Source organism: Hypanus sabinus, chromosome 2 (genome assembly GCF_030144855.1).
Source record: "Hypanus sabinus isolate sHypSab1 chromosome 2, sHypSab1.hap1, whole genome shotgun sequence".
In the NCBI taxonomy this organism is placed as follows: Eukaryota; Metazoa; Chordata; class Chondrichthyes; order Myliobatiformes; family Dasyatidae; genus Hypanus; species Hypanus sabinus.
In genome coordinates, this window is record NC_082707.1 from 212,139,574 (window position 1) to 212,167,436 (window position 27,863).

The window sequence follows — 27,863 nt, forward strand, 5'->3', positions numbered from 1 at the left end:
GTGTCGGATGTGGGAGGTCCTGGAGTCTCCGAGCCTCCCGGAAGTCCACATCTGCGCCAGGTGCGCCGAACTGCAGCTCTTGAAGGACCGAGATAGGGAACTGGAGCTGCAGCTCGATGACCTTCGCCTGGTCAGGGAGAGTGAGGAGGTGATTGAGAGGAGTTACAGGCAGGTGGTCACTCCGGGGCCACGGGAGGCAGATAGGTGGGTCACGGTCAGGAAGGGGAAGAGGCAGGTACTAGAGAGTACCCCAGTGGCTGTACCCCTTGACAATAAGTACTCATGTTTGAGTACTGTTGGGGGGACAGCCTACCTGGTGGAAGTGACAGTGGCTGGGCCTCCGGCACAGAGGACGGCCCTGTAGCTCAGAAGGGTAGGGATAGAAGAAAGAGGACCATAGTAATAGGGGACTCGATAGTCAGGGGTTCAGGCAGGCGGTTCTGTGGAGGTGATCGGGAGTCCCAGATGGTAATTTGCCTCCCTGGTGCCAGGGTTCGGGATGTTTCTGATCGCGTCCAAGATATCCTGAAGTGGGAGGGTGAGGACCCAGAGGTCGTGGTTCATGTAGGTACCAATGACATAGGTAGGAAAGGGGAAGAGGTCCTGAAACGAGAGTAAAGGGAGTTAGGAAGGCAGTTAAGAAGAAGGACCGCAAAGGTAGTAATCTCGGGATTACTGCCTGTGCCACGCGACAGTGAGAGTAGAAATGGAATTAGGTGGAGGATGAATGCATGGCTGTGGGATTGGAGCAGGGGGCAGGGATTCAAGTTTCTGGATCATTGGGACCTCTTCTGGGGCAGGCATGACCTGTTCAAGAAGGACGGGTTACACTTGAATCCTGGGGGGACCAATATCCTAGCGGGGAGGTTTGCTAGGGCTACAGGGCAGACTTAAAACTAGTAAGATGGGGGGGCGGGAATCAATTTGAGGAATCTGTGGGAGAGGAGGTTAGTTCACCAGTAGAGCAAGTAAAGAGACAATGTGTGAGGGAGGAAAGGCAGGTGATGGAGAAGGGATGCGCTCAGCCCGAAGATGTAGGGGAGAAGAAAGAAAAGGATAATAAATTTGAATGCATTGTTAGGGATGAAAAGAGAGGAGGAGGTGGAGAGTATCTTAAATGTATCTATTTTAATGCTAGGAGCATTGTAAGAAAGGTGGATGAGCTTACAGCGTGGATTGATACCTGGAATTATGATGTTGTAGCTATTAGTGAATCATGGTTGCAGGAAGGGTGTGATTGGCAACTAAATATTCCTGGATTTAGTTGCTTCAGGTGTGATAGAGTAGGAGGGGCCAGAGGAGAAGGTGTTGCATTGCTTGTCCGAGAAAATCTTATGGCGGTGCTTTGGAAGGATAGATTAGAGAGCTTCTCTAGGGAGGCTATTTGGGTGGAGTTGAGGAATGTGAAAGGTGTAGTAACACTGATAGGAGTGTATTATAGGCCACCTAATGGGGAGCATGAGTTGGAAGAGCAGATGTTGGATTCAACAGTGGCTAGATGGGAGATGCCAGAGAGTAGGGATTCAACAGTGGCTAGATGGGAGATGCCAGAGAGTAGCAGTGGATAATTGTTTATCGGGATGGAGGCCGGTGACTAGCGGGGTGCCTCAGGGATCTGTTTTGGGCCCAATGTTGTTTGTAATATACATAAATGATCTGGATGATGGGGTGGTAAATTGGATTAGTAAGTATGCCGATGATACTAAGGTAGGAGGTGTTGTGGATAATGAGGTGGATTTTCAAAGCTTGCAGGGAGATTTATGCCGGTTAGAAGAATGGGCTGAACGTTGGCAGATGGAGTTTAATGCTGAGAAGTGTGAGGTTCTACATTTTGGCAGGAATAATCCAAATAGAACATACAGAGTAAATGGTAGGGCATTGAGGAATGCAGAGGAACAGAGAGATCTAGGAATAACTGTGCATAGTTCCCTGAAAGTGGAGTCTCATGTAGATAGGGTGGTGAAGAAGGCTTTTGGAACGCTGGCCTTTATAAATCAAAGCATTGAGTACAGAAGTTGGAATGTAATGCTAAAGTTGTACAAGGCATTGGTAAGGCCAACTTTGGAATATTGTGTGCAGTTCTGGTCACCGAATTATAGGAAAGATATCAATAAATTAGAGAGAGTGCAGAGACGATTTACTAGGATGTTACCTGGGTTTCAGCACTTAAGTTACAGAGAAAGGTTGAACAAGTTAGGTCTCTATTCATTGGAGCATAGAAGGTTGAGGGGGGATTTGATCGAGGTATTTAAAATTTTGAGAGGGATAGATAGAGTTGACGTGAATAGGCTGTTTCCATTGAGAGTAGGGGAGATTCAAACGAGAGGACATGATTTGAGAGTTAGGGGGCAAAAGTTTAAGGGAAACACGAGGGGGTATTTCTTTACTCAGAGAGTGATAGCTGTGTGGAATGAGCTTCCTGTAGAAGTAGTAGAGGCCAGTTCAGTTGTGTCATTTAAGGTAAAATTGGATAGGTATATGGACAGGAAAGGAGTGGAGGGTTATGGGCTGAGTGCGGGTAGGTGGGACTAGGTGAGATTAAGAGCTCGGCACGGACTAGGAGGGCCGAGATGGCCTGTTTCCGTGCTGTGATTGTTATATGGTTATATTCTGCATGGAGGTCGGTCCCAGTGGAGTGCCTGAGGGTCTGTTTTGGGACCCTTACTTTTCGTGATTTTTATAAATGACCTGGATAAGGAAGTGGAGGGATGGGTTAGGGGTTAGTAAATTTGCTGATGACACAAAGGTTGGGGGTGTTGTGGATAGTGTGGAGGGCTGTCAGAGGTTACAGCGGGATATTGTTAGGATGCAAAACTGGGCTGAGAAGTGGCAGATGGAGTTCAACCCAAATAAGTGTGAAGTGGTTCATTTTGGTAGGTCAAATATGATGGCAGAATATAGTATTCATGATAAGTCTCTGGCATTGTGGAGGATCAGAGGGATCTTGGGGTCCAAGTCCATAGGACGCTCGAAGCAGCTGCGCAGGTTGACTCTGTGGTTAATAAGTCGTATGGTGTATTGGCCTTCATCAATCGTGGAATTGAATTTTGGAGCTGAGAGGTAATGTTGCAGCTATATAGTACCCTGGTCAGACTCCACTTAGAGTACTGTGCGCAGTTCTGGTCACTTCACCATAGGAAGGATGTGGAAGCCATAGAAAGGGTGCAGAGGAGATTTACCAGGAAGTTGCCTGGATTGGGGAGCATGCCTTATGAGAATAGGTTAAGTGAACTTGGCCTTTTCTCCTTGGAGCAAAGGAGGATGAGAGGTGATATGATAGAGGTGTATAAGATGATGAGAGGCATTGATCATGTGGATAGTCAGAGGCTTTTTCCCAGGGCTGAAATGGTTGCCACAAGAGGACACAGGTAAGATGGTGGGGAGTAGGTACAGAGGAGATGTCAGGGGTAAGTTTTTTACTCGGAGAGTGGTGAGTGCATGGATTGGGTTTCCGGCAACAGTGGTGGAGGCGGATACGATAGGGTCTTTTAAGAGGCTTTTAGATAAGTACATGGAGCTTAGTAAAATGGAGGCCTACAGGTAAGCCTAGTAATTTCTAAGATAGGGATGTGTTCGGCACAACTTTGTGGGCTGAAGAGCTTGAATTGTGCTGTAGTTTTTCTATGTTTCTATATTAAGGAAGAGTATGTCCTGGAGCTTTTGGAAAGCATCAAGTTCGAGAAGTCACTGGGACATAAGAACGTAAGGAATAGGAGTAGGCTATCTTGCCCATCATGCATGCCCCGCCATTCAATAAGATCATGGCTGATCTGTCCATAAACTCAGCTCCATCGACCTGAATTTCCCCCATAACCCTTAATTCCCCTACTATGTAAAAATCTTAAATATATTTAGTGGACAAGTGTTAACTGCTTCCCTAGGCAGAAAATTCCACAGATTCACCACTCTCTGGGAAAAACAGTTTCTTCTTAAATCCATCCTAAATCTTCTCCCGTGAATCTTGAGGCAATGTCCCCTAGTTCTAGTCTCACCTACCAATGGAAACAACTTTCCTGCTTTCATATTATCTATCCCTTTCAAAATTTTGTATGTTTCTATAAGATCCCCCCTCATTCTTCTGAGCTCCAGGGAGTATAGTCCCAGGCGACTCAATCTCTCCTCATAGGTTAACCCCTTCATTCCTGCAATCAACCTGGTGTACTTCCTCTGCACTGCCTCAAAAGCCAGTATATCCTTCCTCAAGTATGACCAGAACTGCACACAGTACTCTAGGTGTGGCCTCACAAGTACCCTGTATAGTTGCAGCATGACCTCTGTGCTCTTGAATTCAATCCCTCTAGCAATGAAGGCCAACATTCCGTTAGCCTTCTTAATTACCTGTTGTACTTGCAAGCCAACTTTTTGCGATTTATGAACAAGCACTCCCAAGTTCCTCTGTACAACAGCATGCTGCAATCTTTCACACCATTTAAGTACTAATCTGCTCTTTTATTCCTTCCAAAGTGGATGATCTCGCACTTACCAATGGTGTATTCCATCTACCAGACCTTGGCCCACTCACTTAACCTATCTATATCCCTCTGCAGACTCTCCACATCCTCTGTACAATTGGCTTTTTCACTCAGTTTAGTGTCACCAGCAAATTTTGCTACACTACACTCAGTCCCCTCTTCCAAATCATCAATGTAAATGGTAAACAGCTACAGGTCCAGCACCGACCCCTGCAGCACCACACTCACCACTAACTGCCAACAAGAGAATCATCCATTTATACTAACTCTGTGCCTTCTATTGGTTAACCAATCCATTATCCATGCCAATACACTTTCTCCGACTCCATGCATCCGTAACTTATTTATAAGTCACTTGTGCGGCACCTTATCGAACGCTTTCTGGAAATCCAAGTGTATGACATCTACCTGTTCCCCTCTATCCACTGCACTCATTATGTCCTCAGAAAACTCCAGCAAGTTTGTCATATAGGACCTGCCCTTTCTGAATCCATGGTGCGTCTGTCTAATGGAACCACTCCTTTCTAAATGTTTCACTATTTCTTCCTTAATGACAGCTTTAAGCATTTTCCCAACTACAGATGTTAAGCTAACTGGCCTATAGTTGCCCATCTTTTGTCTACATCATTTTTTAAAAAGTGGCATAACATTTGCTGTCTTCCAGTCTGCCAGGACCTGCCCAGAGTCTAGAGAGTTTTGATAAATGATTACCAACGCATCTATTATAACCACCATCAATTCCTTTAGCACTCTGGGGTGCATCCCATCAGGACTAGGGGACATACCTACCTGCAGGCCTTCTGGTTTGCTTATCACTATCTGTTTAGTGACAGTGACTTTATTGAGGTCCTCACCTTCGTCCATAACATCCTTCTTTGGTATATTAGATGTGTCCTCCACCGTGAAGACTGACACAAAATAGTCATTCAATTACTCAGCCACTTCCTTATCACCCAATATGAATTTCCCCTTATCGTCTTCCAAGACTGGATGCGATGTACCCCAGGCTACTGTGAGAAGCGAGGGAGGAGACTGCTGAGCCTCTGGCAATGATCCTTGCATTATCAATGAGGGCAGGAGAGGTTCCGGAGGTTTGGAGGGTTGCGGATGTTATTCTCTTATTCAAGAAAGGGAGTAAGGATAGCCCAGGAAATTATTGGCCAGCGTGTCTTACTTCAGTGGTTGGTAAGTTGATGGAGAAGATCCTGAGAGTCAAGATTTCTGAACATTTGGAGAGGCATAATGTGATTAGGAATAGTCAGTATGGCTTTGTCAAAGGCAGGTTGTGCCTTACAAGCCTGACTGAATTTTGTGAGGATGTGACTAAACACATTTGATGAAAGTAGAGCCGTAGATGTAGTGTATATGGATTTTAGCAAGGCATTTGACAAGGTACCCCATGCAAGGCTTATTGAGAAAGTAAGAGAACATTGCTTTGTGGATGCAAAACTGCCTTGCCTTGTAGACAGGTCATATCTGTTGCCAGTCACACCCCTCCTGCAACCATGTTTCACTAATAGCTACAACATCATATTTCCAGATATCAATCCATGCTGTAAGCTCATCCACCTTTCTTACAATGCTCCTAGCATTAAAATAAATGCATTTAAGAAATTCTCCACCCCTTCCTCTCTGTTTATTTCTAACAGTACAAAGAACTTTACTGTCTTCTTTTTCTTCCTTCTCCCATACATCTGTTCCTACACTCCTCGTTCCTCTCCCCCCTCGTATCTAGTTTAAATTCACTAGAGCTTCTGCAGCAAACCTACCTGCAAGAATATTTGTCCCCCTCCAGTTCAGATGTAAACTGTCCCACCAGAACAGGTTCCACCTTCCCTGGAAAACTGCCCAATTTTCTATAAATCTGAAGCCCTCCCTCCTGCACCATGTCTTCAGCCACGTGTTGATCTGCACTATCTTACTATTTCTAAACCCATCTGCATATGGCACTGGTACCAATCCTGAGATTGCTATGCTGGAGGTCCTGTCCTTTAATTTGGCACCTAGCTCCCTAAACTCAACTTTCAAGACCTCCTCACTCTTCCTACCCATGTCATTGGTCCCTACATAAACCATGACATCCGGCTGCTCACCCTCCCTCTTGAGAATACTGAGAACTCGATCCGAGATATCACGGACCCTGGCACCAGGGAGGCAACAAAACATCTGGGATTCTCGATCTCTTCCACAGAACCTCCTATCTGTTCCCCTAACTATCAAATCCCTTATCACTACTGCTCTCCTCAACCCTCCTTCCCTTCTGAGCTAAGGGTCCAGTCTCGGTGCCAGAGATGCAACCACTGCAACTTGGATCTTTCCCTTCCCACTGCAAATTCCTCTGCAGGTCAGATAAGATGTCTCAAACCCAGGCACCTGGCAGGCAACACAGTCTTCGGGACTTCTATCCTTGCGACAGAGAACTCCAGCACTGTCTTTTGGATCCCAGTACCCACTTCACTCACACCCTCTTGCCACTGACCACAGACTGAATTTGAGGCAGCTAGTCTAATCTATCTTCTGAAACAGAGAATCCAGGTAACTCCCCCCAACCCCACCAACATGCTACAGTGTTTGAAGCTCAGATTTCAGGTCATCAACTTTGAGCCTGAGTTCCAGGAGCAGCTAACACTTGCTGCAGATGTAGTCACCAAGAATCACAGTGGGGTCCACCACCTTCCACATCATGCAGCTACAGCACATCACCTGAGCCTGCATTATCTCTTTATTTAATTAGCTGTAATTTAGTGACTTTTTATTCAACCATTTCAGAAGCCATACTTGCTACTTACCTGTGCCTCCTCACCAAAGCCTCAAGATCGTACTCTTACATTGGTCCCCTCATTCAATGGCTGCTCTGCTTTATTTATACTTGCTCCTGCCAATGAATCACATATTGATTGGTCTGCCACTAATTCGGCAAGCCCTACGAAACGCTCCTTTTATAAACTTTTCTCCCCGGCCTGTGCAAATCTCAATCAATCTCTCTCCCACTCCCGTTCCCTCTCCCGCTAATGTAATTGTGGGCTGAAGGGCCTGTTCTGTGCTGTTCATTTTAATTTGCAGAATTAGTATGGAGCTGGACTCGTGATTGTAATTCCACCTGAATGTTGACTTTCGGTTCATTCCTTCAGGACCAGTTGACCTGTAGCAGTGAACTACAGGTCAAACTTGACAGATTTCGGGTACTTGAGGGGATGCTGACCAAGGTTTTCAACAGTGAGCAGGCAGCAGCATTTGGAGCTGAACTGAGGGAAGCTTCGTGGCAGCGAGAATTCTTCACTGATCTCCTGATAAAGAGAAGGGGGCAGATACAGGTAATAACACTATCCAAAACACAGCAAGTAAGAAACCAATACACCTGTCTCCTCAGTGACTACAGCAGCTCGGTCACGCACATGAGTTGCTGATGTTTATGGTACAGGCTCACAAGCTGCTGATGCTGGATCAGTAACAACACAGAAAATGCTGGAAGAGCTCAGAACAATCAAGGTTTCTGGTTGAAATCCAGAAAAAGGATCTTGACTGGAAATGTCAACTATGATTTTCCTCCATCAATGCTGAGCTCCTCCAGTTCTTTAGTTTTGCTCAAAGAGGGTGTGGCCTGTCAGAGGACCAGACTTGGACTTTGTCCATTTCATCTACAGCAAAAATCTTTTGGCTCAAATGTTTTGGGAGCATGCAAGAAGCACAAAATTTATTTCTTGCCTTTCGATTCAGTGAGGCAGAGGTACTGCCCATGATCCCATCATCTCTGTGTGCTCTCCATATGTTGTATGTGTCCAGTCTCTGGAGGAGAATCTACGTAAAAACCTTTTCCCAGCATCAGTGTTAGAAACATAGTAAAATAAAACCTGACTTGCACTAACAGGCAGCACAAATTATGTGTACCTTTTGGAGTTCCCATTCTATTTCACAAGGATTTTGTGGATTGCAGGATCCATTGAGCCTGGCACTAATACTGATGCAGTAGAATTTGCCAGTGGTAGGACATCAGTAACCTGAGAATAGAAAAGGAGAAAGGCAGAGGGCAGTAAATTTGTAAAAAAAAGAGTTTGAAAAATGGAGAGAAAAAGATCCCAGTGAGCCTCATGCAGCAGAGAAGTACAGTACACCAACAGCCTTCAGCCCATGTCTTAGACCACATGTGAATTAGCAGGGAAGAGGTATTGGAGACTTTAAAGAAAATTTGAGTATGAGGTTAAAAACAGACGTATCAGTATTATAATGGAGTATAAGTAATTACGGAGGCATGAGAGAGGACCTGGCCTAAACTGGCTGGAAGGGAATACTTGTAGGGATGATGGCAGAACTGCAATGACAGGTGATTCTGGGGATACTTCAGAAGGCACAGGAAAGAAACAACTCAAATAGAAGAAGTATTCTAAAGGAAGTTTGGGGCTGACAAGGAATGTCAACGACAGCAGAAAAGCAAACGAGGGCATAAAATAAAGCAAAAATTATTGGGAAGTTTTTAAATACCAACAGAAGGCAACTAAAAAAGCCATAAAGAGAGAAAAGATGAAATATGAAGGTAAGCTAGCCAATAATATAAAAGAATATACTAAAAAAATTTAAAATATGATGAGTTAAAGAGAGGCGGAGGTGCATATTAGATCTCTGGAAAATGACACTGGAGAGATGACAATGCAGGGACAAAGAAATGGCGGAGGAACTTTTTAAATATTTTATAAGACCCTAAGATATAAGAGCAAAATTAGGCTGTTTGGCCTATCAAGTGTACTCCACAATTTCTTCATGATCCATTTTTCCTCTCAGCCCTAATCTCCTACCTTCCCCCCCCCCCATCCCTTCTGACCAATCAAAAATGTATCAACCTCTACCTTATATATACATAAAGACATGGCCTTCACAGCTGCCTGTGGCTAACAGTTCCACAGATTCGCCACTCTCTGGCTAAAAGATTCCTTCCCATCGCCATTCTAAAAGGATGCCCCTCTATTTTGAGGCTGTATCTTCTGGTTTTAGACTCTCCTACCACAGGAAGCGTCCACTCTACCAAGGCCTTTCAACATTTGATAGGTTTCAATGAGTTCACCTCTCATTCTTCTGAATTCTAGTGAAAGCAGACCCAGAGCCATCGGATGTTCTTTATATGACAAGCCATTCAAACCCAAAATCATTTTCATGAACCTCCTTTGAACCCCTATTTTTCTAAGATAAGGGACCCAAAACAGCTCACAATATTCCAAGTGAGGCCTCACCAGTGCTTTATATATAACATTTTTGCTTTTATATTCTAGTCCTCTTGAAATGAATGCTAACATTGCATTTGCTTTCCTCACCACAGATTCAACCTGCAAATTAACCTCTGGGAATCCTGCACAAGGACTTCCAAGTCCCTTTGCGCCTCAGATTTTTGTATTTTCTCTTCATTTATTAAATAGTCCACCCCTTTATTTCTTCAATGAAAGAGCATGACCATAAACTTCCCGACACTGTATTCCATCTGCCACTTCTTTGCCCATTCTCTTAATCTGTCTGAGTCCTTCTGTAGCCTCTCTGCTTCCTTAAAACTACCTACCCCTCCCCTATCTTCATAGTGTTTGCAAGCTATCAATTCTATACAAATCATTGATAACCTATCTTTGTCATCACAACCTTTGACTGCTCACCCTCCCTTCAAGAATATTCTGCAACTGTTCAGAGACATCTTGTACCCTAGCACCTGGGAGGCAACACACTATCCTGGCTTATTTTTTACTGTGCTGCAGAATTGCCTATCTTTCGAGTCCTGTATGACTACTGCTCTGTCTGACTTTATACTACCCTTCTGAGGCTCAGAGACAACCACAGTACTATTGGTATGGCTGCTGATGCCTTGTCCAGATAGGTCATCCCTCTCAGCAATATCCATACGGTTAGAGTTCCCCTGTTGTTGAGGGAAGTGGCCACAGAGGTACCCTGCACTGACTTCCTTCTCCCTTTACCTCTCTCAAGTCATAGGAGAGGGGTAGAGGTCCGCGCAGTAAGTTTAGGGAATTAAGAAAGAGACTGAAGAGCAGGACCTCCAAGGTGGTAATCTTTTGATTATTCCCTTTGCCATGAGCTAGTGAAGGTCAGAACAGGAAGAGACCATAAGATGTAGGAGCAGAATTAGGCCATTCAGCCCATCAAGTCTGCTCTGCCATTCCATCATGATTAATCCCAGATCCCACTCAACTCTATACACCTGCCTTCTCGCCACATCCTTTAATACCCTGACTGATCAGGAAACAATCAATTTGCGCCTTAAATATACCCATGGACTTGGCTTCCACCAGGTTCTGTAGCAGAGCATTCTACAGATTCACTTGTCTAGCTAAAAAAAACCTCCTTACCTCTGTTCTCAATTTTGAAACTGTACCCTCTAGTTCTAGATACCCTTACCATAGGAAACATTTTCTGCTCATCAACACTATCTCATCCTTTCAACATTTGGTTTTGCCTTCTCCTTGGCTTTTATGTTGGATTTGACTTCTCATATTAGCAAAAATTGTGTCATCTTTCTATGCATTTAGAATACATATATATACCCTGTGCCTTTGGAATTGTTTCCAGAAATTCCAGTTTGCTGCGCTGCCATCATCCCTGCCAGTGTTCTTTTCCAATCAATTCTGGCCAGTTTCTCTCTCATGCCTCTGTAATTTCCTTTGCTCTATTGTAATGCCAAATTATCTGACTTTAGCCTCTCCTGCTCAAATTCCTGAATTATATATATATTTAAGTTTAAAAAAAAAAGTAGTGAGGTAGTGTTCATGGCTTCAATGTCCATTCAGAAATCTGATGCAGAAGGTAAGAAGCTGATCCCAAATCACTGAGTGTGTACCTTCAGGCTTCAGTACCACCTTCCTGATGGTAGCAATTAGTAAAGGGCATGACCTAATTGGCTGCCTATGACTAGTGGTGTTCCTTAGAGGTCAGTATTGGGACTGCTGCTTTTCACACTGTTTGTCAGGGATTTGGATCATGGAATTGATGTATTTGTGGCAAAGCTTATGGATGATATGAAGATAGGTGGAGGTGTATGTGTTGCAATCGCAACAGGAAGACAAATTGGAAGAATAGACAAAAAGGTGACAGATGGAATGCGTAGAAGCATAGAAAACCAATAGCACAATACAGGCCCTTCGGCCCACATTACTATGCCAAACATGTACTTTAGAAGTTACCTATATTTACCCATAGCCGTCTATTTTTCTAAGCTCCATTTACGTATTCAGGAGGCTTTTAAAAGACCTTACTGTATCTATCTTCACCACTGTTGCGGGCAGCCCATTCCACACACTCACCACTCTCTGTGTAAAATAAAAAACAACTTATCCCTGACATTTCCTCTATACCTACTATCAAGCACCTTAAAATTGTGCCCTCTCGTGTTAGCCATTTCAGCCCTGGGAAAACGCATCTGACTATCCACACGATCAATGCCTCTCATCATCTTATACACCTCTTTCAGGTCACCTCTCATCCTCCGGCGCTCCAAGGAGAAAGGGCCAAGTTCACTCAATCTATTCTCGTAAGGCATGCTCCCCAATCCAGGCACCACACTTGTAAATTTCCTTTGCACCCTTTCTATAGTTTCCACATCCTTCCTGTAGTGAGATGACCAGAGCTGAGCACAATACTCTGTAGGGTCTGACCAGGGTTCTGTATAGCTGTAACATTACCTCTTGGCTCTTAAACTCAATCCCACGGTTGAAGAAGGCCAACGCACCATATGCCTTCTTAACCACAGAGTCAACCTGCACAGCAACTTTAAGTGTCCCATGGAGTCAGACCCCAAGATCCCTCTGATCCTCCACTCTGCCAAGATATTACAATTAATACCATATTTTGCCATCATATTTTACCTACCACAATACATGTTGAGAAATGTATGATAATACATTTTGGTAAAAGGAACCTCCTCTGGACTCTGTCCAATGACAACATTTTTGGGAAAAGGAACAATAGTGTGGACTGTTATCTAAATGGGGAGAAGGTTCGAACCTCAGAGGTGCAGGGGGACTTAGAAGACCTTGTTCAACACTCCCAGCAAATTTACAAGTTTACAGGTTGAGTCTGATAAAGAAGGCAAATGTAATTTTGGCATTTATTCAAGAGGAATTGAATGTAAAAGCAAGGAGATTATGCTGAGGCTTTATAAGGCCCGAGTCAGGCCACACTTAGAAACAGAGAAAACCTACAGCACAATGCAGGCCCTTCGGCCCACAATTCTGTGCCAAGCATGTACTTACTTTAGGAATTACCTAGGGTTACCCATAGCCCTTTATTTTTCTAAGCTCCATGTACCTATCCAGGAGTCTCTTAAAAGACCCTATCATATCCACCTCCACCACCATCGCCAGCAGTCCATTCCACACACTCACACTCACTGCATAAAAAAACTTACCCCTGACATCCCCCCTGTACCTACTTCCAAGCACCGTAGAACTGTGCCCTCCATGTTTCTATGAACTTACAAGAATGGGGGGAGATCTCTTTTGAAACATGCCAAGTGTTGAAAGGACGGGAAATGTGATTTTTTTGAGTTAATCTCCAATAAGATTGACAAGGGAGAGGCTGTGGATGATGTGTATTTGGATTTTCAAAAGGTCTTCGATAGGAGGCTGCTTAATAAGACGAGAGCCCATGGAATTACAGGAAAGATATTGGAATGAGTGGAGCATTGGCTGATAGACAGAAAGCAAAGGGTAGGAATAAAGGGATCCTATTCTGGTTGGTTGCTGGTTACTAGTTGTGTTCCGTAGGGATTGGTGTTGGGGCCACTTTTACACTGTATATCGATGACTTAGATTATGGATCAAATGGTTTTGTGGCTAAGTTTGCGGATGACACCAAGATAGGTGGAGGAGCAGGAAGTGTTGAAGAAACGGAAAGGTTGCAGGGAGACTTAGTCAGTTTAGGAGAGTGGGCAAAGAAATGGCAGATGAGATACAATGTTGAGAAATGTATAGTTGTACATTTTGGAAGAAGAAATAATTGGGCAGATTATTACTTAGATGGGGAGAAAATACAAAAATCGGAAGTGCAAAGGGACTTGGGGGTCCTCGTGCAGGATACCCTAAAGGTTAACCACCAGGTTGGATCGGCAGTAAGGAAAGCAAATATTATGTTGACATTCACTTCAAGAGGAATAGTGTATAAAAGTAAGGAGGTGTTGATGAGGCTCTATGGGGCACTCTACTGGTGAGACCTCATTTGGAATACTGTGTGCAGTTTTGGGCCCCCTATCTTAGAAGGGATATACTGATGTTGGAGAGTGTTCAGAGAAGATTTACAAGAATGATTCCTGGATTGCAGGGGTTAACATATGAGGAGCGTTTGTCAGTTCTTGGACTGTACTCATTATAGAAGAATGAGAGGAGATTTAATAGAAACATTTCGAATGTTGAAAGGGTTGGACAGAGTAGATGTGGAAAGGCTGTTCCCTTTGGTGGGTGAGTCCAGAACAAGAGGCCCCAGTCTTAGAATTAGAGGGTACCCATTTAAAACAGAGATGAGGAGAAATTTTTTCAGCCAGAGGGTCATGGATTTATGGCATTTGTTACCACATACAGCTGTGGAGGCCCAATCATTGAGAGTGTTTAAGGAGGAGATTGATAGGTATCTAATTAGTCAGGGTATATGGGGGAAAAAGCCGGAAATTGGAACTAGATGGGAGAATAGTTTAGCTCACGGTGGAGTGGCGGAGCAGACAATGGACCGAATGGCCTACTTCTGCTCCTTTGTCTTGTGATCTTGTGATTAGATGGGGTGGATATGGAGAGGATATTTCCTCTGGTGGGGGTGTCCAGATCTAGAAGGCACAGCCTCAAAATTGAGGGGTGGTCTTTTAGAACAGGTAAGGTGAGTTTTTTTTAGCCAGAGAGTAGTGAATCTGTGTAATGCTCTGCCTCAGAATGTGGTGGAGGCCATGTCTGTGGGTATATTTAAGTGGGAAGTTGATCATTTCCTGATCGGTCAGGGCATCAAAGGATATAGTGGTAAGGCAGGTATATGGGATTGAGTGGGATCCGGGATGGAATAGCGGGGTATGCGCAATAGACTGAATGGCCTAATTCTGCTCCATTGTCTTCTGGTCTTATGCTGCTGGATAATGGGGGTAGGTGATGATTGATGTCGCCTTTTTGAGGCATCACTTATTGAAGACGACCAGGATGATAGGGAGTCTATAGTGCCCACGATGGAACTCATTGAGTTTACAACTTTCTACAGATTGCTTCGATCCTTTCCAGTGCCCACCAGATGCTAGAGCAAAGATGCGTTCACCCAGATAGTTTAAGATGTATCTATTTTAATACAAGGAGCATGGATCAGTACGTGGAACTATGACATTGTAGCCATTAGAAACATAGAAAATAGGTGCAGGAGTAGGCCATTCGGCCCTTTGAGACTGCACCGCCATTCAGTATGATCATGGCTGATCATCCAACTCAGAACCCTGTACCTGCTTTCTCTTCATACCCCCAATCCCTTTAGCCACAAGGGCCGTATCTAACTTCCTCTTAAATATAGTCAATGAACCAGCCTCAACTGTTTCCTGTGGCAGAGAATTCCACAGATTCACCACTCTCTGTGTGAAGAAGTTTTTCCTCATCTTGGTCCTAAAAGGCTTCCCCTTTATCCTTAAACTGCGACCCCTCATTCTGGACTTCCCCAACATCGGAAACCATCTTCCTGTATCTTGCCTGTCCAATCCCTTTAGAATTTTATACGTTTCAATAAGATCCCCCCTCGACCTTCTAAATTCCAGTGAGTATAAGCCTAGTCAATCCAGTCTTTCTTCATATGAAAGTCCTGCCATCCCAGGAATCAATCTGGTGAGCCTTCTCTGTACTCCCTCTATGGCAAGAATGTCTTCCCTCAGATTAGGGGACCAGAACTGCACACAATATTCTAGGTGCAGTCTCACCAAGGCCTTGTACAACTGCAGTAGAACCTCCCTGCTCCTGTACTCAAATCCTTTTGCTATGAATGCCAACATACCATTTGCCTTTTTCACCACCTGCTGTACCTGCATGCCCACCTTTAATGACTGGTGTACAATGACACACAGGTCTCGTTGCATCTTCCCTTTTCCTAATCTGCCACTGTTCAGATAATAATCTGTTGTCCTGTTCTTGCAACCAAAGTGGATAACCTCACATTTATCCACATTAAATTGCATCTCCCATGAATTTGCCCACTCACCTAACCTATCCAAGTCACCCTGCATCCTCTTAGCATCCTCCTCACAGCTAACACCGCTGCCCAGCTTTGTGTCATCCGCAAACTTGGAGATGCTGCATTTAATTCCCTCGTCTAAATCATTAATATCTATTGTAAACAATTGGGGTCCCAGCACTGAGCCTTGTGGTACCCCACTAGTCACTGCCTGCCATTCTGAAAAGGTCCCGTTTACTCCCACTCTTTGCTTCCTGTCTGCCAACCAATTGTCTATCCGCATCAATACCGTACCCCCAATACTGTGTGCTTTAAGTTTGCACACAAATCTCCTGTGTGGGACCTTGTCAAAAGCCTTTTGAAAATCTAAATATACCACATCCACTGGCTCTCCCCTATCCACTCTACTAGTTACATCTTCAAAAACTTATATAAGATTTGTCAGACATGATTTTCCTTTCACAAATCCATGCTGACTTTGTCCGATGATTTCATCTCTTTCCAAATGTGCTGTTATCACATCTTTGATAACCGACTAACATTTTCCCCACCACCTATGTCAGACTAACCAGTCTATAATTCCCTGGTTTTTCTCTCCCTCCTTTTTTAAAAAGTGGGGTTACATTAGCCACCCTCCAATCCTCAGGAACTAATCCAGAATCTAAGGAGTTTTGAAAAATTATCACTAGTGCATCCACTATTTCTTGGTCTACTTCCTTAAGCACTCTGGGATGCAAACCATCTGGCCCTGGAGATTTATCTGCCTTTAATCCCTTCAATTTACCTAACACCACTTCCCTACTAACATGTATTTCCTTCAGTTCCTCCATCTCACTAGACCCTCAGTCCCTTACTATTTCCGGAAGATTATTTATGTCCTCCTTAGTGAAGACAGAACCAAAGTAGTTATTCAGTTGGTCTGTCATGTCTTTGTTCCCTATGATCAATTCACCTGTTTCTGACTGTAAAGGACCTACATTTGTCGTGACCAATCTTTTTCTTTTCATGTATCTATTGCAGAGACTTGGATGTCTCAGGGGCAGGAATGGCTGCTGAGTGTGCTGGTATTTAGGTGTTTCAAAAAGGACATGGAGGGAGGCAAAAGAAGTGGGGGAGTGGCATTGCTCATCAGGGATAGTAACTCAGCTGCAGAAAAGGAGGAAGTCATGGAGAGATTGCCTACTGAGTCAGTGTGGGTGGAAGTCATAAACAGGAAAGGGGCAATAGCTCTACTGGGTGTTTTTATAGACCTCCAATTGTAACAGAGACATTGATTCTGGAACGGTGCAATAATAATAGGGTTGTTGTGATGGGTAATTTTAACTTTCCTAATATTGAATAGCATCTCCTTGGCAATCGTGGGGATGACTTACTGTAGACTGAAATCCTTGAGTGTATAGGCATTAAGAAAGAGGATGTGCTGGAACTTTTGAAAAGTGTTTAGTTAGATAATTCACTGGGTCCATACGAGATATACCCCAGGCTGCAGTGTGAAGTGAGGGAGGAGATTGGACAGTGCTGTGGGTGTTAGCAGATCCAGCTAATGAGTCACATTTGCATATGAGCCTTGTGGCGGGGGGTGTTACACAGCAAGTGTATATATGTCTGTTAAATAGTTAAGTTAAAATATGTAGTGCAAGAAAGATTAAAAAGTAGTTGGCAACACACATAAAATGCTGGTGGAACACAGCAGGCCAAGCAGCATCTAAAAGGAGAAGCACTGTCGATGTTTTGGGCCGAGACCCTTCATCAGGACTGACTGAAAGGAAAGATATTAAGAGATTTGAAAGTAGGAGGGGGAGGGGAAAATGCGAAATGATAGGAGAAGATGGGAGGGGGTGGGGTGAAGCTGAGAGCCAGAAAGGTAATTGGCAAAAGGGATACAGAGATAGAGAAGGGAAAGGATCTTGGGATGGGAGGCCTAGGGAGAAAGAAAGGAGGAGGGGAGCACCAGAGGGAGATGGAGAACAGGCAGAGTGATGGGCAGAAAGAGAGGGAAAAAAAGGGAGGGGGGAAGAAAGCTAAATATATCAGGGATGGGCTAAGAAGGGGAGGAGGGACATTAACGAAAGTTAGAGAAGTCAATGTTCATGCCATCAGGTTGGAGGCTACTGAGACGGTATACAAGGTGTTGTTCCTCCAACCTGACTGTGGCTTCATCTTGACAGTAGAGGAGGCCATGGATAGACATATCAGAATGGGAAAAGTAGTTAGGTAGTCTTTACGGGTTCAGTGTCCATTTAGAAATCAGATGAGTATTGCAGGTGCCCTTGTCAATCCATGTTGTTAACAATTTGTTCAAACAGGATTACGTCTCTCACTGAGCCATGCTGTCTATATTTTTTTTTAATTCCTGCATTTCCAAGTGTATCTTAGTCCCATCCCTCATAAGGTATTTAGTAATTTCACAATAATGTTTACAGGTGGCAGTGTAGAGATCCATATCTACCAAAGGAGATAGAAGGCTCTCCTTCCCTCCACTAGCCTTCAGGTCACCCTTGGGCAAGGTGTAGCACAGGCATGGGCAAACTACGGCCCGCGAGCCATATGCGGCCCGTTAAGCTTTTTAATCCGGCCCGCAGAACTTGATGAAATTATATTAATAAACCTTGTTAATGTTTTTTCCCCGCAATTCTGGCATTTTCCCAATAGATGACGCACTCTATATACAGTTGTGGCGACCCATTTCCTGGCACATCCGAACCTACTCACAATTAGCCAGCGTTCCGGCTAAGGGAGATAGCCTGCAGGGATTTGCGAGCACAGAGCTTTGGAGCCTCTGCGCCACGGAGGGCAGGTTGAGGGAGACTTAAAAATGAGGCTGGGAATTTCAAATAAAGTTTTTTTCTTCGACTGCAGTTACCAACTCTGTGTCGTAATTTTAGCGCTGCATGTAGCACACCGCTACACATTGACCTTTGTCGAGGTGCAGCGTATTACTCCACATTTGCGCTTTACTCTTTGTTCGACTCGACCTATCTGTGTGAACAGGCGTTCAGCGTCATGAACATCAACAAAGCCAGCCACAGATCCAAGTTAACTGACCAACACCTCAGATCCATCCTGAGAATCGCCACAACAAAACTAAATCCAGACTTTGATGCGCTGGCTAAAAAGGGAGACCAACAACACTGTTCCCACTGAAATTAAAAATAAGTTTCTTCATTGTGTTATGTAAAAAATGCATTTGAAAATATTTTTTCCAATAAGCCTTACATGTTACATGTCAACATGTCATTTCTGTTAAGTGATAGACATGAGTAGTGCGCAGGTGCACGTGCGTTCTCAAAATAAAAAATGCGCTCCAGATCAAATAACGCGCTCCGCATACTGGCGCGCTGTCACTGTTCTGTCATTGTGCTGGTCGTTGTTGAGTTTTGGCACAGGGGATAATTGAATAAGAAGGAGCAGGACAAGTAGACCTGCATCTCCTACCGTTTTTGAAATAAAGACAGGCAGGAGGAGAGTGATGATGATAATATCTTGAAGGATGACAAAATTTTCAGTGCTTTAAAATAATAACTGTTACTATTAAAAAAGCTGTATTTTATTCATTTAATTTTCAGTGTTTTAAAAGTCATTTCAATAAATAGCTAAATACCATGGGACTTCAAAGACAGATATTTTGTTGTAATGCATTTGTTTATTTTCTCTTATGAGGTGTATTACCAAAATACTCCATCCATCTGCTCCTGGTCCGGCCCCCCTGTCAAATTTTAGAACCCTTTGTGGCCCACAAGTCAAAAAGTTTGCCCACCCCTGGTGCAGCACCTGCTTAGCCCCTGATCAAGGTCACTTGAAGCCATGGGAGCAGGAGATTGATGGTCATATGAGCAGTTGGTGCATATCACAATTCCTGGTTATCTCTTGAACAGTATTGATAGTGGTTGGAGTCACCCACTTTGTAAAGACACTGTGCAGAAGAAGGCAATGGAAAACCACTTCTGTAGAAAAATTTGCTAAGAACAATCGTGGTGATGGAAAGACCATAATTGCCCACGTCATTCAATCACTCAAGCTACACATTCTCCAAATTATTTTCACAGATAATAATGGTAATGATAATATTTGACTCAAAGCCCTGAGAAAGTTTCCCCTCTGTGAGCAAAGCCTCAAGATACCATCATTGGACTGAGATGAGGACTTTCTTCCTTCTGAGCTTTAAGATACTCTGGAGAGAAATTGAAGGCTCTGGATGAAGCTTGGGAATGTAACTGAGGCCAAATCTCATATAAGTAAGGTTCTAACTGAAAAGATGGAACAAGCAGGAGGAATGGAGAAACATCTTTTATACCGAATGAATGGTTTGGATATGGGAATGGTTTGAAGGATCACAGTGGAAGCATGTTTAATCAGAACTGTATTTCCATCCGAAGGAAAAGTGTTCAGGGCCATAGGGAGCAGCGGGGAGTGGAACTGACTGCACACTCAGAAGGAAAAGATATTAGATGAAATAGAACTGAAGAAGCCATTCAGCCAATGACAACTTCTCTTATTTTATTTCAGGCAAATAATCGAGACCTTGCTAATTACAAGCTACTGATGAAGAAGTTTGAAGATTGGCTAAAAGGTGAAGATCAAAAATTAACAAATATTTTGGCTGCCAACAATGCCAGGAGCAGTAGGGACAGGAAAAGAAGCAGACACATTTTGAAGGTAAATGAGGTTTTATGTTATTTTAGTGGCCAGCTGTTCACTTGGGCATTTTGTGACGGTGTATTCATCTTTTATTTCCATGTAACGTTGGCTATCTCTTAAATATTGAAATCAAACCTGCCAGTAGTTTGTTCCACACTCTTAACATCCTCTGACAGAATAAGTTCCCTCATGTTTCCCTTAAATATTTCTCCTTTCAGAATCAGATTTAATATCACTGGCATATGTTGTAAAGTTTGTTGTTTTGTGGCAGCAGTACAGTGCAATAAATAATAAAAACTATAAATTACAAAAAGAAAAATATCTGTAACGCCCTGTAATCTTAAGATTTCTACAGTTATGCTGGTTCTGTGCTGTTGTGTTTCATTTTAGCAGTTCTGTAAAAATACTGTGTTCTGCAGGTAGACTATGTTTGGTTTTGGCTAAAAGGTAAGGGGCAATGATGTTCAACTTCAGAATATTGTCTTAGCCATTCAGGATAGTGGAGTTGAGAGAAGGTTCTAGAGACAACTGGGCAGAGTGAGATTTATGACAGACAGTGTGATTCACGTTTTTTTTGGCGGGAGCTGCGGAGAGGACAGAATGGAAGATCGCTGAGGATGCAGTGGGAAGGAGCTTTGTGCAGATGAATGGCTCAAAGGAGGAAGGGCCAGTATCCCTGAAGAGTGGCTGTTGTTCAAGATGGATTTTGAGTGACTTTCAGAATCTGTGTGCTTTCAAGCAGACCATGGGTCCAGCGCGTGAGTAACTCGACAGCTTCAAGATGAGCTCCAAATTTATGTGCACATCAGCACTGGGTTAACTGTAAAGGGCCCTTTTATTTATTTTTTCTTTTTCCAAACTGTTCAATAAAGCTCAAATTTGTAAATATACTTTCTTTATAATTTGATGCGGTGTTCCATCTGTTATTTCTTGCCAACCAACAATTGTGTATGGGCCATATTTACAGAGGATTCTCAAATAGAGGATTCTTCAATTTAAACATGACTGCATTCCTGCTTGGTTGAATCCCTCGTGTGTGTATGTATGTGCAGAAGTATTGAATCCCTCGTGTGTGTATGTATGTGCAGAAGTATTGAGACCCAGCGTCAGATTCAGTGGCTGGGGCACGTGATAAGGATGCCCCCATGTCAGCTACCTCGTGGAGTGTTATACAGCCAGCTACATCATGGTCGCCACTCAGCTGGAGGGCCGAAGAAGAGCTATAAGGATTAGATGAAGAATGCTTTAAGGAAGTGCAAGATCAGACCTGAGGACCTGGCGGATGTTGCTGCTGACCGTAACACTTGGCGACAGCTGTGTAGGGACGGGGTTCATATTCTGGATATGGAAAGAACAATCAGAAGACAGCAGAAGAGAGCCAGGAGAAATGCAGCCATGGTTGCCATCACTACTACCCCTACCACATATACATGTCCCACCTGCAATAGAACTTGTGGGTCCAGGATAGGACTGTATAGTCATCAAATATCTCGCCGTTAAAAGGAGTGGAGCTCCATGTACCTAATAATAATACCCTATTGTATCATCCTATACTACCTTCACATCCACCACCCTCTGTGTGAAAAACTTACTTCTGACATCCCCCTTGTCCAGGCACCTTAAAACTATGCCCCCTTGTGTTGGCCATTTCAGCCCTGGGAAAAAGCCTCTGGCTATCCACATGATCAAAGCCTCTCATCATCTTATACACCTCCTTCAGGTCACCTCTCATCCTCCATCACTCCAAGGAGAAAAGGCTAAGTTGACTCAACCTATTCTCATAAGGCATGCACTCCAATCTAGGCAACGTCCTTGTAAATCTCCTCTGCACTCTCTCTATAGTATCCACATCGTTCATTCACTTTAGCCACCCTTCTCCATTTTATATAATTATACAAACTTTTACTATCTGTTTTTATATTTTGTGCTAGTTTATTTTCATAATCTATCTTCCCCTTCTTTATTGCTCACTTAATGGTTCTTTGTTGCTTCTTAAAGTTTTCCAAACTTTCAGTTTTCCACTACTCTTGGCAAATTTGTATGCACAAGTTTTTGGTTTTATGCCTCCTTTTATGTCCTTAGTTATCCAAGGCTGGCTCTCCCCACCCTTACTGTTCCTGCTTTTTTTGGCTCAGCATAACAAAACTTTCAATTTCCAGATACATTTATATTTATATATCTAGTATAGCAGACAAGTTTATCTCAAGTCAAGTCAGAGTAGAACAGAGTGATCTAGGAATAATGGTGCATAGTTCCCTGAAGGTGGAATCTCATGTGGATAGGGTGATGAAGAAAGCTTTTGGTATGCTGGCCTTTATAAATCAGAGCATTGAGTATAGGAGTTGGGATGTAATGTTAAAATTGTACAAGGCATTGGTGAGGCCAAATTTGGAGTATTGTGTACAGTTCTTGTCACCGAGTTATAGGAAAGATTGAGGAGATTTACTAGAATGTTACCTGGGTTTCAGCACCTAAGTTACAGAGAAAGGTTGAACAAGTTAGGTCTTTATTCTTTGGAGCGTAGAAGGTTGAGGGGAGACTTGAGAGAGGTATTTAAAATTATGAGGGGGATAGATATAGTTGACGTGGATAGGCTTTTTCTATTGAGAGTAGGGGAGATTCAAACAAGAGGACATGAGTTGAGAAGGGACAAAAGTTTAGGGGTAACATGAGGGGGAACTTCTTTACTTAGAGAGTGGTAGCTTTGTAGGACAAGCTTCTTGTAGAAGTGGTAGAGGCAGGTTCGGTATTGTCATTTAAAGTAAAATTGGATAGGTATATAGACAGGAAAGGAATGGAGGGTTATGGGCTGAGTGCAGGTAGGTGGGACTAGGTGAGAGTAAGCATTCAGCATGGAATAGAAAGGCCGGGATGGCCTGTTTCCATGCTGTAATTGTTATGTGGTCACTTAAGTCACTTGTTATTGTCATTTCAACTATAACTGCTGGTACAGTACATAGTAAAAACGAGACAACATTTTTCAGGACCATGGTGTTACATGACACAGTACAAAAACTAGACTGAACTACGTAAAAAACAACAGAGGGAAAAAAAACACACAACAACTACACTAGACTACAGACCTACCCAGGACTGCATAAAGTACACAAAACAGTGCAGGCATTACAATAAATAATAAACAGGACAATAGGGCAGTAAGGTGTCAGTCCAGGCTCTGGGTATTGAGGAGTCTGATAGCTTGTGGGAAAAAACTGTTACATAATCTGGTCGTGAGAGCCCGAATGCTTCGGTGCCTTTTCCCAGACAGCAGGAGGGAGAAGAGTTTGTATGAGGGGTGCGTGGGGTCCTTCATAATGCTGTTTGCTTTGCGGATGCAGCATGTAGTGTAAATGTCCATAATAGAGGGAAGATAAATCCCGATGATCTTCTCAGCTGACCTCACTATCTGCTGCAGGGTCTTGCGATCCAAGATGGTGCAATTTCCGAACCAGGCAGTGATGCAGCTGCTCAGGATGCTCTCAGTACAACCCCTGTAGAATGTGATGAGGATGGGGGGCGTGGGAGATGGACTCTCCTCAACCTTCGCAGAAAGTAGAGTCGCTGCTGGGCTTTCTTTGCTATGGAGCTGGTGTTGAGGGACCAGGTGAGATTCTCTGCCAGGTGAACACCAAGAAATTTGGTGCTTTTAACGATTTCTACCGAACAGCCGTTGATGTTCAGCGGGGAGTGGTCATTCCGTGCCTTCCTAAAGTCAACAACCATCTCTTTTGTTTTGTTCACATTCAGAGACAGGTTTTTGGCTCTGCACCAGTCTGTTAGATGCTGCCCCTCCTCTCTGTAAGCTGACTCGTTGTTCTTGCTGATGAAACCCACCACAGTCGTGTCATCGGCGAACTTGATGAAGTGGTTCGAGCAGTGTATTGCAGCACAGTCATAGGTCAGCAGAGTGAACAGCAGTGGACTGAGCACACAGCCCTGGGGGGCCCCTGTGCTCAGTGTGATGGTGTTGGAGATGCTGCCTCCCATCTGGACTGACTGAGGTCTGATGTGATGGTGTTGGAGATCTAGAATCCAGTTGCAGAGGGAGGTGTTCAGGCCCAGTAGGCTCAGCTTTCCAATCAGTTTCTGAGGGATGATTGTGTTGAATGCTGAACTGAAATATGTAAACAGCATTTGACCGTACGTGTCTTTTTTGTCCAGGTAGAGGGTGATGGCAATGGCATCATCTGTTGAGCGGTTGGGATGGTACTCAAACTGCAGGGGGTCCAGTGAGGGGGGAAGCAGGGTCTTGATCTCATGATGAGCCTCTCGAAACACTTCATGATGATGGATGTGAGTGCAACAGGATGGTAGTCAGTTAAGGAGGACACTGAAGACTTCTTCGGCATGGGGATGATGGTGGCGGCCTTGAAGCACGTTGGAACGGTGGCGCTGCTCAGGGAGATGTTGAAGATGTCAGTGAGAGTATCTGCTAGCTAGTCTGCACATCCTATGAGCACTCTACCAGGAATGTCTGGTCCAGCAGCCTTCTGTTGGTTGACCCTGCACGGGGTTCTTCTCACTTTGGCCACGGTGAGACACAGCACCTGGTCATTTGTAGGAGGGGTGGACTTACCCACCCCAACATCATTTTCCGCCTCAAATCGAGCATAGAAGTTATTCAGCGCATCTGGGAGGGAGGCATCACGCGCACAGTCAGGTGATGTTGTCCTGTAATTGGTGTTGTCCTGGATGCCCTTCCACATGCAGCCAGTGAGTGAGTGGGCCAATGAAGGAGTGGAGATTTGAGGCTTTGACTCAAGATATTCTGGCTGTTTTGGCAGTTGGACTGTGCAATCAAGATAATCAAGATTTGAATAGCTCAGCAGAAAGCCGTTGATGAGACAATCGAGATTTGAAAAGCTCAGACTCAGCAGAGAGCAGCCTGTGGAAAGCGGCCAGTGAGTGAGTGGACCAATGAAGGAGTGGAGATTTGAGGCTTTGACTCAAGTGGCTTTGATGAGAAGAGGCGGAGGACAAGTTTATTCCCAGTTAGTCTTTGACAGACAGACAGACATACTTTATTGATCCGGAGGGAAATTGGGTTTCGTTACAGCCATACCAACCATGAATAGTGAAGAAATATAGCAATATAAAACCATAAATAATTAAATAATAAGTTAATCATGAACAGGTAGGAATGCCTTCCTATGATGCTCAGTGTTACATCTCGGTGGAATGAGTCTCTGGCTGAATGTACTCCTGTGCCTAACCAGTACATTATGGAGTGGATGGGAGTCATTGTCCAAGATGGCATGCAACTTGGAAAGCATCCTCTTTTCAGACACCACCGTCAGAGAGTCCAGTTCCACCCTCACAACATCACTGGCCTTACGAATAAGTTTGTTGATCCTGTTGGTGTCTGCTACCCTCAGCCTGCTGCCCCAGCACACAACAGCAAACATGATAGCACTGGCCACCACAGCCTCATAGAACATCCTCAGCATCGTCCGGCAGATGTTTACAATGTCTCCTGAGACAGCGATGTGCCTCTCCTGTGAGATGTGGCAGACTTGGGGGAACTCCCCTCTCCCACAGTCACATCTGCCAGAAGTGCATGCGGCTGGGCGATCTGGAAGATCGTGTGAGGAATTTGGAGCAGCAGCTGGATGACCTTCGACTCATAAGGGAAAATGAGGCAGTCATAGATGAGAGCTACAGGGAGGTAGTCACACCTAGGCTGCCGGAAGCAGGTCGTTGGGTGACAGTCCGAGGGGGGAAAGCGAAGGTGAGTAGACAGGTAGTGCAGAGCACCTCTGTAGCCATTCCCCTGAATAATAAGTTTACCGTCCTGGATACTGTTGGCGAGGATGACCAACCAGTTGTGAGGGAAAGTGGCAGGGCCTCTGTGGTACGGAAGGATGGGACAGAGGAGAGCTTTCGTCATTGGAGACTCAATAGTCAGGGGAGCAGAAGGGCAATTTTGTGGATGTGAGGACACCCGCATGGTTTGTTGTCTCCCGGGTGCCAGGGTCCGGGTTGTCTCTGACTGGGTGCATGACATCCTGGTATGAGAGGGAAAGCAACCAGAAGTCGTGATACATGTTGGTACCAATGACATAGGCAGGAAGAGGGATGAGGTCCTGAAGTGTGAGTTTCGGGAACAAGGCAGAAGGCTGAAGAACAGGACCTCAAGGGTGGCGTTCTCAGGATTGCTGCCAGTGCTATGTGATAGTGATGGTAAGAATTGGAGGAGATGGCAGCTGAATGCGTGGCTGAGGATTTGGTGCAGGGGGCAGGGTTTTAGATTTTTGGATCATTGGGATCTCTTCTGGGGAAGGTGGGACCTGTACAGATTGGATGGGTTGCACCTGAACTCGAGGGGGAGCAATATCCTTGCAGGTAGGTTTGCTAGCATGGTTTGGGAGGGTTTAAACTAATTTGCAAGGGGGACGTGACCCGGAGTGATAGAGCAGTGAAAGAAGTGCATGGAGTAAAGCCAGATCTAGCAAATAGAGAGGCTTTGAGGAAAGAGAAAGGGCTAAAGTGTGTGTACTTCAATGCAAGAAGCATCAGGAACAAAGGTGATGAACTGAGAGCTTGAATACATACATGGAATTATGATGTAGTGACCATTACAGAGACTTGGCTGGCACCAGGGCAGGAATGGATTCTCAATATTCCTGGATTTCAGTGCTTTAAAGGGGATAGAGAAGGGGGAGAAGGGGTGGCATTACTGTTACAGCTACAGAAAGGGCGGGTAATGTAGCAGGATCCTCTTTTGAGTCAGTATGGGTGGAAATCAGGAACAGGAAGGGAGCAGTTACTCTACTGGGGGTATTCTATAGGCTCCCTGGTAGCCTCAGAGATGCTAAGGAGCAGATTGGGAGGCAAATTTAGAAAGGTGCAAATATAACAGGGTTGTTATCATGGGTGACTTTAACTTCCCTAATATTGATTGGCACTTGATTAGTTCCAAGGGTTTAGATGGGGCAGAGTTTGTTAAATGTGTCCAGGACGGATTCCTGTCACAGTATGTTGACAGGCCGACTAGGGGGAATGCCATACTAGATCTAGTATTAGGTAACAAACCTGGTCAGGTCACAGATCTGTCAGTGGGTGAGCATCTGGGGGACAGTGATCACAGCTCCCTGACCTTTAGCATTATCATGGAAAAGGATAGAATCAGAGAGGACAGGAAAATTTTTAATTCGGGAAGGACAAATTATAAGGCTATAAGGCTAGAACTTGCCGGTGTGAATTGGGATGATGTGGCCTAAGTAGAGTACATGTCCACAGCTCCCTGAAAGTTGCCTCACAGGTAGACAGGGTAGTTAAGAAAGCTTATGGGGTGTTAGCTTTCATAAGTCGAGGGACAGAGTTTAAGAGACACGATGTAATGCTGCAGCTCTATGAAACTCTAGTTAGGCCACACTTGGAGTACTGTGTCCATTTCTGATCGCCTCAGTATAGGAAGGATGTGGAAGCACTGGAAAGCCTGCAGAGGAGATCTACCAGGATGTTGCCTGGTTTAGAGAGTGTGGATTATGATGAGAGATTAAGGGAGCTAGGGCTTTACTCTTTGGAGAGAAGGAGGATGAGAGGAGAAATGATAGAGGTGTACAAGATATTAAGAGGAATAGACAA

General features: G+C 44.3%; 1 protein-coding gene across 3 annotated transcripts in view; it reads left to right on the forward strand.

Moving 5' to 3' along the window:
* Nucleotides 1-27,863, forward strand: part of syne3 (spectrin repeat containing, nuclear envelope family member 3) — a 158,640-nt gene that overhangs the window by 95,789 nt on the left and 34,988 nt on the right. For 2 of the 3 annotated variants that reach the window (XM_059963136.1, XM_059963121.1), the window contains exons 9-10: nt 7,604-7,786; nt 20,145-20,294. In XM_059963136.1, the coding sequence (XP_059819119.1) occupies nt 7,604-7,786; nt 20,145-20,294 (333 nt within the window). Of the gene's footprint in view, nt 1-7,603; nt 7,787-20,144; nt 20,295-23,691; nt 23,881-27,863 lie in introns of those variants that run through there. The other variant, XM_059963131.1, reaches the window with a different exon arrangement.